Source organism: Musca autumnalis, unplaced genomic scaffold, assembly GCF_047663935.1.
Source record: "Musca autumnalis isolate F117 unplaced genomic scaffold, ASM4766393v1 scaffold_2, whole genome shotgun sequence".
NCBI lineage: Eukaryota > Metazoa > Arthropoda > Insecta > Diptera > Muscidae > Musca > Musca autumnalis.
In genome coordinates this window covers 141381380-141392596 of record NW_027411755.1, presented here as the reverse complement: position 1 = coordinate 141392596, position 11217 = coordinate 141381380, and the positions used below count along the sequence as shown (strand labels likewise).

Below are 11217 nucleotides of genomic sequence, written 5' to 3'. Positions count from 1 at the left end.
TTTTTTACGCCAATCCAACAATGCTGCGTACTGTATGATTGTCAATGGATTCTGATCGCATAGTGCAAAACTTCCCTGGATTGCCATTGTAACGCGTTGTCTGGACGGATTTTGAAATGCGCCAACTGACAGTCACCAGATAAGTACGCGTCGCAGTAAATTTTGTATTTGTGTCCTCGGCTGCAGCTCACATTTTACCATTAAAATTAAGATTATTGATGTTTACATGATGTTTTTATTTAACTTTGTACTTTGGTTGGTATCTTCCACTTGGTTATCAAAAGCTGGTTGACTAGTTGGTTTTTCAAAGGTTGATCTCAAAGCGATTTTATTAACTTTTATTCTATTTAGGTACTCGTTTTGAGAAGCGAAAATGTCGTTTTGTCATATATGTGTATTTTAGTAGTAAATACAAGGTTGTAATGGAAAAGTCTGATAACATAAACATGTACAGGGTTGCATAGAAACCGTTAAAATTTTTAAAACATAATCAAGATAAACAGAGTTGTATGAACTATGTAAAAACTTACATACTATACAATGAATTCAAATGTGAAGATAAAATAAAAAGAAGGTAATTCATAAAATATAACTAATGGTTTGCTTCAGTACATAAAAAAATACAATGTTTTTTATTTGGACCAATATTAAAGAAGTTATAAGTATTTCTTTTCATATAGTTTATACAGAATACGAATTTCTCAAGGCGCGATATCTATGGAACCGTTAGTCAAAAAACAAAAAACAAAAAAAAAACAAATCTCAGAATATACTGAAATGTTTTGTCAAAATAAAGGAAATCAAAAACCACTTTCTGAAAAAGTTTCCAAATTCAATCAGAAATCCCCATATATTTATATTTGACAAAAATATATAACACATTCTATGACATAATTTTGAAAAATTGTTTATTACATAGTTTTTAATAAGGCTACGAGAAGTGAAGATGCACATTTAAACCACTCCTCTGTCATCGCACATTGTTGGTCCATCACCAATACAAGCTGCATAAGCCATCAAATGGGGAATTGTATTCTGTTGCAATATTCCAGTGAATAAATGATCGAATGGTCCCGAAGCAAATATGCCAACATCATCACCCGAATGAACACCCATGGAGGATTTTACTTGACTAGGATAAACAGTATCTGGAAAAATGAATAACAATGAAAGGCTAAACCATTAATAAACTTATGATATGTTGTTTCAAGTCTCTTACAAATATCACGAGGAATTTGTTCCAAATCCAAACGATTACCAGTTTCATCGACATATTGATTTGGTCCTATGGGATAGTTGAGGGTGGAATACCTTAAACCATCTGAGCCAACATCATGTGTACTTAGGCCCAATATTGGTGCTCCTCGACCAGGATAACCACTAATTGTTAAACCATGTCCGTGATCGGATGTAACCACAATGAGTGTATCCTTGGGATCCGTCATATCACGAGCTAACTGTATGGCCTTTTCAAATTCCAAGGTCTCATCTAATGACATGGCAGCTAAATTTGCATGATGGGCAGTATCGATGTTACCTCCTTCGATAAATATGAAATAACCCTGGTCGTTGCGTTTTAAAAGTTTCAAAGCCGTCTCGGTCATTTCCGATAATGAGGGTTGTTTTGTTTTATCAGAAATAGAATTAAGATCCATGTAATTACTGTTGAATAAACCCATAATGTGGGAAACATTGGTGGTATTAACACTCAAGAGTTGTGTACGATTTGTAACAACAACTCCATTTGGATGCAAAGCTTGCCAGGTGGAGAGAAGATTTTTACCATCCTCACGAATGCCATTCTCACCGAAAGCATCTATCACGGTTTTGGGTATAAATTTAGACATGCCACCACCCATAATGACGTTGAGATTACGTCCAGGTTCTTGGGTGACAAGCTGTTGAGCCATATCCATACATGTGGTTGGATCTTGTCCATAGGACATGACATCGGCATCACTCTCGTACATGCGATTAGCAACATGAGCATACGTACCAGATGGGCTGGCATGAGTTACCGTTGTTGTGGTTATAAAACCAGTTGATTTGCCAGCCTTTTGAGCCCAGGCAGCAATGGAAGATACGTGATTTGCTGGATCCATGCTGGCAGTACAGATGTTGTATTCCACATTGGCACTTACACCAATGGTCACAATATTTGCCTTTACACCGCACAAGTATGCAGTTGCGGTACAAGCGGAATCGGGCACCTGGGCATTGGCACAGTATGTCTAAATATGGGCAAAAATATATTATTTCGGTATCTTGAATTTGGCAAATGTCTTACTTACTTTACTCAATGCCATATGGGGGAATTTTTCAAAACTTAAGGCATCTTCTTCTCCTGTATGATTTTTTCGCTGACCCTTCAGAATCCGAGCCGATACCACCGTAGACAGGGACATGCCATCACCCAGAAACATGATAATATTCTTGGCTTTGTTCACATTTAGCTTTTGGGACTCAAGTGCTTTCAAAACTTCGTTTCTTGCCAACGTACGCCAAAATTCGGGATCTTTTTCTTCTTCCGGAGTAGGTTTGCCCTCACCCATTGATCCTATTATAGCTGTATTCTTTGTTCCCACCGTTTGACCTGCTAGAACTTGGGGATTGTGAAAACCGAAGTCATCCACAATACGAGCAGAACTCAACGCTATTATAAGCGAAAAGGTAAAAAGTGTAAAGGCGAATTTTCCGGCCATTTTTGCGAGATTATGGCAAAGAGATTTGTCAGTTTTCAAATGGTTTCCCACAAACTGTGCAGATGTAATACAAAATGTTGGTATTTATAGTGTTTTTCTTTTTGTTCACGCCTCTGAATACATAGTTGTTTAACAAACATAGTGATAACAAGTTAAAGCTTTTCAATTAAGATAAGACTAAATAATTAAACAAGTTTAAATTTTTGGCACAGTCAATATGTTAGAGCAACCCAAATGTCTGTTTATAAATATTATAATACTTTTTACATTTGATGTGATGGTAATATGGAGGGTATAATTAAAATTGTCATTCCGTTTGCAGCACATCGAAATATTCTTGATCTGCATAAAATTCTAATTTGAAATAGCCATGTCCGTCCGTCCGTCTCATGAAATCAGGATACCACTCGCAATTTTAAGATAGAGCTTTATAACTTGGTATAGAAGTTTTTATTACTCCCAGGATGTTTGGAATTGAAAATGGGCTACATCGGTCCACGTTTTTATATAGCCCCCATAGAATGGTACCTCCCGATTTTCGGTATTTTGAAGGCTTTTATCCTCAATATCCATCCTACCGAAATTGCTGAAGTTTGGTATTTGGTTATCGTATAAAAATTTCTACCTAAAATTTGTTGTGTCAAAGTCTTCATGTAGCCTTCATATAACCGTTTTTCACAGTTTTCGATATTTTGAAGGTTGCGGCCTTAATATCGCACCGAAAGACTGAAGATTGGTATTTAATGTTCGTTGGGGGTATACAACTTTTTAACTGAAATTTGTCGATATATGTAGGTCCACATCTTCATATAACCCTCATAGAACGGTACCTCCCGATTTTCGGCATTTCGTTTATATTTGTTTAAATTTCATGCTATATACATGTATTATCTAAATATAGTTAAACAGGGTTTGTCTGTCATATAACGTGATGTTCATCCTAATAAAAAATAACAAAGGTTTTTTTAAAATAAATAAATAGCATAAAGTTCTGATATGATTTTTAGTGCTAACATAAAATAATTGCTCATACGATGTTTTAAGAAGCGTCAATTACGACGTTGCACAATGGTGCCCAAGTGGACAAAAATAGAAAAATATGTTCTCGACTTTTTTACAATTTTATGATTTTATTTCATAGAGAACACTTCAAATAGGACAATCGTGAAAGAATTTTGTCGATATATGCTGTTACTATAAAGTTATAGCTGCTCAAACATAGAAAATTGTTCGTATGTAGCTTATATTGAAATTTATATAAAAAAGGAAAACATGTTCAAGAAACTGTATTTAAACAAGTTAATAGAAATATTAAAACTTTGAAATTGGGAATTAAAGAATGAACAATAGTCTTCCTTTTTGCGAACAAAAAAGTTTACATAAAATGTTCATACATAAACTACCGTTATGTTGATTGGATCAATATCATGTTATACGTCGCTTCTGTCATGGAGTGTATCTAAAAACTGGAGCTTCGGCCATTTGTTACATGAAACCGACATCCCTTTCGAATAAAATTATGCAAAAACTACATCCGACAAAATCCGATTCTTTGAGACACAACCACATTTTCATAAACAGTATGTACGAAAAATGCAAGTTTCACAGGTCATGGTATATTACAAATCTTCCCGAGTAACAATACCTCATACCTCAGTTTCAACATAAGTTAATTTTCTAAAAAAACCTTGATATATATATATTAAAATCCGTACTGATTTTTGTCAAAATCGATTAAACTGATCAACGACCTAAGAAAACATCGGCTTTAATTTTGAAAAATATTCAATTAAAATTGACCGATTTATTGTAAAATTTGGGAAAGATATACATATATGGGGGCTATATCCAAACCTGAATCGATTTTTTTCAAAATCGTTAAAAAAATTAGGGGCATAAGAAAATATCAGATATTTAACTTGAAGGCTATTCTCTTAAAATTGACTGAGTATTAGCAAAATCGGGGAAAGATATATATGAGGACTATATCCAAATCTGAGCCGATATGCACCAAAGTTGGTATTTTTCATTCCTATGCCCTCATAAGTACTAGGACAAATCCTTCTATTTTTGTCCACGTTTACAAGGAAGTGGCGTTGTCACAAAAAATAATTTGCAAGCCGATGCACTCATAACTTTAGCAAATATAGCGATTTTAGAACAATAGGCCCCCGAAATTCTTCTACAAATATATAGCATTTTGGACCACGGGTCATTCCTGAACATTTTCTGAAAAGTGCATGAAATTAGGTTCAGTAGTTTTGGAAAGCTCGAAATTCATAAAATATACACAACAATGGCAAACATTGAACATTTTCTGCAAATTTGATGGAAATCGGTTCAGTAGTATTGGAAATATAACATATTTAAAATAATAGGCGTCGTCGGGCCTTTAGGCCCCAAAGAAGTACCTAGATTGTAGATTAATCCGTAAATTTTTAAACCTATACATGCGTTATTTTTGCAAATATAGTTTTTTTAAAGAGGTACCCCGCCCCCTCTCGAATTAATAAAATATGTAGCCTTTTTTCGGGAGCCATTCCTGTCATTCCCTGGCAATTTCAGGAAAATCGGTTCAGTAGTTTTTGCAGAAAAAAATTAAATTGAAAAAAGTGGGCGTGGTAAAACGTTCTTTGCATAAAAACCTATGTTGAGTTATGACGGCATTCGATTTTAATTCATAAAGACGTGGCGTTTTTTAAATATGACATAGGGAAGTACCCCGCTCCCTATTGTTTTGAAGGTTTTAACTTCAATATCTCACCGAAAGTCAGAAATTTGATATTTAGTGTTCGTTGGGGGTATAAAGCTTTCTGCCTGAAATTTGTCGGTATATGTCCACGTCTTCATATAGCACTCATAGAACGGTTCCTCCCGATTTTCGGTATTTTGGTGGCTTTTGCTTCAATAACCCACCGAAAGTATGAAATTTGGTATTTAGTCTTCGTTATGGAGATACCAATATACCACTGAAATGTCCAAATTTGGTATTTAGTCTTTGCTGGGGGTATACAAATTTCCACCTGAAATATTTCGGTATAGGTCCACGTCTTCATATTGTCCCCATAAAATGGTACCTTCCCACCGACATGACTGAAATTTGGTATTCTGTTCAGTCACAGGACAGAAAGAACAACGATTGCCCCTTTTAAAGAGTGCTGCTACATTTTTTCTTCTGAAGTGGATTTAACTTGATATTTTGGAATCTCAAAGGGTAGAAAACCTCCACGCAGAAAATTATCAGTATAAAGTGATTATCATCAGTGAAGATATTATTCTCCTCCAAGGATATATACTTAACGTAGAAAAATAGTTTAGTAGTTACTAATTGTTCATATTGACTTCAATACAGCGGCGGTGGAGGGTACAAAAAGTTCGGCCCGGCCTAACTCTACGCCGTTCTTACTTGTTGGATATTAGGGTCAGGGACGTACGCAAATGGTTTGGTCGAACAAAATTTATTAAGCTACCAATTATTAAATTTTTTCTTTGTCATAAATATTTTGTATGTTAGGAGATTTCAAATGAAAACTTATATTTTTCTGAAGTTTCTGTACAGAAAATATGCATCATTATGACATTTTGTAAGATTTTTTTCAAGTTTTTAGTTTGTATACTCTTTTTGGGAGAAACTACCAATGACATCTGAATTAAGTCTTCATGTCACATCATGCCATTATTAAATACGAATTCCATAATGAATATACATACACTCCGGTTCATCTGAATAGAACCAACCAATATTTGTCTACAAATACCGTTATATCAGACGAAAGGAGAGGAATTGTAAATTATATTTTTGTGGACGTGTAGAGTATATAGTAGCCGATATTTTTAATACCTAACATGTTTCACATATGCGTCATAACGGTACTTTTTACTCGCTTTATGAAAAATGTCAAAATATTAGCATTTTTTAATGGTTCACCAGGATAGAACCACCCTAAGAATTTACACAAATCCTTTGTTAGATGTGGTAAACTTTAACAAAAAACTATTTATAATTATAAATAGATGCCGTGAGTGTTAATTGCTATCAAATATTGTGCAAAAATTTGTATTAGGGTCTTGAAAATTGATGAAAATCGATGCTTAGAGCTCCAAAAAATATTTTTATAAAGAAATCGGTAGAAATAACTTATAAAGACAAAATCTTATACTGAATTATGTTCAAAATTGTCTATACTACAATAAAATTACAAAAAAGTCACATTTGATAGGTTTATGAGTCCGAAACAGAGAAAATATGGTAAAGATAATTCAAAATTCTACCCTTCCAATCCAAAAATTGATATTTTATCTCAGGAAAGTGAATGCAAATCGATGAGTTCCACCCAGTTTCGTTGGTTGTGGACATCTACAGTTCCAAAAAAATAAAGAAAATCCCACCGCCGAACGCTGCATGTCAACATCAAGGGCTTTGATTAAGAAGATATCGTATGACATGGAAAGCACAGAAACAAACGCGCTCTTTTTTGTGTAATAACGGATCAGAAATATTTTTTCGGTACTTATACTATGAGTAAAAGATGTGTGAACATCATAACCATCACAATGAAACCCTTTCCTTTCGAAAAAATTAACGTGTGCCTTCCCCTATCGCTAAGATGTTTCTTCACATCAAATGTCTTAGAACCTTTTGAAATTCCAAGGACTTGATGGTGACATGGAGCGTTCGGCGGTGGAATTTGCTTTATTTTTTGGACCTGTAGATGTCCACAGCCAACGAAACTGGGCGGAACCCATCGATTTTCATTTACTTTCCTGAGATAAAATATCAATTTTTGGATTGGAAAGGTAGAATTTTGAATTATCTTTACCATATTTCCTCTGTTTCGGACTTATAAACCTATCAAATGTGACTTTTTTATAAGTTTATTGTAGTATACAAAATTTTGAACATAAATCAGTATAAAATTTTGTCTTTATAAATTGTTTCTACCGATTTCTTCATAAAAATATTTTTTGGAGCTCTAAGCATCGATTTTCATCAATTTTCAAGACCCTAATACAAATTTTTGCACAATATTTGATAGCAATTAACACTCACGGCATTTATTTATAATTATAAATAGTTTTTTGGTAAAGTTTACCACATCTAACAAAGGATTTGTGTAAATTCTTAGGGTGGTTCTATCCTGGCGAACCATTAAAAAATGCTAATATTTTGACATTTTTTCATAAAGGGAGTAAAAAGTACCGTTATGACACATATGTGAAACATGTTAGGTATTGAAAATATCGGCTACTATATACTCTACACGTCCACAAAAATATAATTTACAATTCCTCTCCTTTCGTCTGATATAACGGTATTTGTAGACAAGTATTGGTTGGTTCTATTCAGATGAACCGGAGTGTATATATGCAGTCGTAGCATATTCACTTGCATTTTTTCCCTATCATCCACAAAGTATAATTGTACCTTCAGCCTTTAAGGCCTGGGTACATAAGCTGCCTCGCCTGGTTGCCTTGCCCTTGCCCTTTCCTTCTTTATTCTTTTATTTTTGTTATGTCAGAAATGAAGCAGGAAAGCAAGGCAACCAGGCGAGGCAGCTTATGTACCCAGGCCTTTAGGGTTACGAGATAAGATACACTTTTGGACGGACAGCCCGTCCACCTGCACCTCAGTTGTCCGGCAGGCTGGAGCGCATGATAATTCTCGAACGCATCAACCGATTTGGTCAAAGTTTTGGATCTCGTAATATTTTGTCCAAATTAAATTTAAGTCATATCGGTACTTCCGTTCCTTAAGGATCGATTGTTATTTTTCAAAACTAGGCTTTAAAAAATACAAATTTAAGAAATGTTTGAATTCTAGTTCCAATAAGTTGCAAGACCTGAGTCCAGCAAAGTGTTTCGTGTCATCGAGTACAAAAACATCTTCTCATACAATAAAAAAATTAATTAAACTTCTCACGTTGGCCTTAAATAAATTAAAATGAAAGGTGCTTACACCTGGGAAGTTTTAGCGGATTATGAAACTACAATGTTCATAGATAAAAAAAAAATACAAAAAGAAATCGTCGGAGGCATTTTCAAATAAATCGCGGTCAAAGTTCACGTTTTATTGGAAAATCTAAAATGAACCTAAAAATATGAACTTTGACCGCGATTTATTTAAAAATCCCTCCATTGGCATTGTCCCATTTTAAACTTCTATATCTAAAAAAAATAATTTAAAAAAATTAAGTTTCAGTGTTTTATTTAGAAATGCACTTAAAACTAAAAAATAATTTGTCCCTTAGCCACAATATATATATTCTTTCTCATGATAGAATCTCTCAAATAAAACGCTTGTTTGAATCTAAATTTTAGGTGCTACAAATTTCTACAGAGAAAAAGTAGGACTTTTTACAAATTGTTGTTGCATACTACTTGCCAAACACCTCATAACCCTAAATTAGGGACGTACGCAGGATTTCATTTCGGGGGGCGCCCAACTTGACCAAAAATCATGAAAATTGAAAGTGGTGTGTAGCGTTACGTAAAGCTTTATTAGGTTTTGTTGTTGATTTTATATGAAATATTTAGAATACAATTTTAATTTTTTACACAGTATAAAATATAAGTCCTCGAATATTTAGAACTGAAAATAAATCATATCGAACCACGTTCGGTATAGTCGCCATATAAAAGTTGCGCCCGTTTTCAGTATTTTGGACCTATATGATTAAAAAATATAGGTCCACGTTATGGTATATCCCAGAATTTTAAAAGTACGGAGAATTACCATTTTTTCTGCTATCGCAAGATTTTAGCTAAGTCGTGACAAAATAATATAAGTCGAAAATTTTCATGATTGTTGTTCCGGCTGCATTCTTTATTTTTGGTATAATGTTAAAGAAGAACACGGTGCGCGCCTTAACTAACTTTAATTGGAAGGTGTTTACACCTGGGAAGTTTTTGCGTATTCTGAAACTATAATGTTCATAGATGAGAAAAATCAAAAAAAAAAAAATCGCAGTAGGGATTTTCAAATAAATCGCGGTCAAAGATCACATTTTAGGGGTCTTTTAGGTTTTCACGGTTTTGCTTGGAAATTGTTAGTCCTATCGTAATAGTTGTAAAAATTGTTGCAGATTTAAAAATTCTCTACAAGATTGGCCTTTACTACTTTTTCCTAAGTTTTACCATTTTTTACAGTGTTTTATTTAACTTGCCTTGGTGTGTGTTTAGTTCAAATCTGGTAACTCATTTTTAACACGGTTGCAGTTGACCAATCGAACTAAAACTTTGCACACTTCTCAGATTTGGATGACAATACACGAATATGAACTCAAAACCAATATTGGTCCATTTTTACACTGTTTTACAGTGTTTTATCTAATTTGCTTTTCAAATCTGGAAACTCATTTTTCACATAGTTGCAGTTTACCAATCAAACTTAAAATTTGCACACTTTTTAGATTTGGATGACAATACATGAATATGAAATAAAATCTAATATTGGTCCATTCTTACAGTGTTTTTACGGTGTCTAACTTGACCCCCTTTTCAAATCTGGTAACTGATTTTTAACACGGTTGCAGTTGACCAATCGAACTAAAACTTTGCACACTTTTCAGATTTAGATGACAATACATGAATATGAAACCAAAACAAATATGGGGCCATTCTTTCCTATAGCCCCCATATAACGATACCACCCGATTTCCGGTATTTTGCTTTTCAAATCTGGTAACTCGTTTTTCACGCAGTTGCAGGTGACCAATCGTACTTAAACTTTGCACACTTTTCAGATTTGGATGACAATACATGAATATGAAATCAAAACTAATATTGGTCCATTCTTACAGTGTTTTTACGGTGTCTAACTTGACCCCCTTTTAAAATCTGGTAACTGATTTTTAGCACGGTTGCAGTTGACCAATCGAACTAACACTTTGCACATTTTTCAGATTTAGATGACAATACATGAATATGAAACCAAAACCAATATGGGTCCATTTTTTCCTATAGCCTCCATATAACGGTACCACCCGACTTCTGGTATTTTGAGGATTTTGTCTTCGTTTTTAGCCCGAATTTGCTGTAACTTGGCATTTGGATTTCTCAATGGTCCCCACTAAAAATTGTGGACGTAGGTCAAGGTTTAATATAGCCTCCATATAACGGTACCACCCAATTTCAAGCATTTTAATCTACATTTTCTGCTCAAATGGACTGTAACTCGGCATTTGGGGATCTCAGTGGTCAAAAATGTATTTACTAAAAAGTTAAAAATAAAAAATAATTTAAAAAAATTAAGTTTCAGTGTTTTATTTAGAAATGCACTTAAAACTAAAAAATAATTTGTCCCTTAGCCACAATATATATATTCTTTCTCATGATAGAATCTCTCAAATAAAACGCTTGCATTTAAATTATGAATGGTGGCAAAATTAAACGGCAAGCGTTTTATTTGAGAGATTCTATCATGAGAAAGAATATATATATTGTGGCTAAGGGACAAATTATTTTTTAGTTTTAAGTGCATTTCTAAATAAAACACTGAAACTTAATTTTTTTAAAT

At 33.9% G+C, this 11217-nt stretch overlaps 1 protein-coding gene across 1 annotated transcript; it reads right to left on the bottom strand.

Moving 5' to 3' along the window:
- Nucleotides 1–935: 935 nt before the first annotated feature.
- LOC141393104 (alkaline phosphatase-like) lies at nucleotides 936–2755 on the bottom strand. The gene is made up of 3 exons (XM_073966053.1): nucleotides 2292–2755; nucleotides 1220–2231; nucleotides 936–1148 (listed from the first exon to the last, which is right to left on the bottom strand). The coding sequence occupies exons 1-3, from the start codon at nucleotides 2700–2702 to the stop codon at nucleotides 955–957; spliced, it is 1617 nt and encodes a 538-aa protein (XP_073822154.1). The 5' UTR covers nucleotides 2703–2755; the 3' UTR covers nucleotides 936–954.
- Between the last annotated feature and the right edge of the window lie 8462 nt (nucleotides 2756–11217).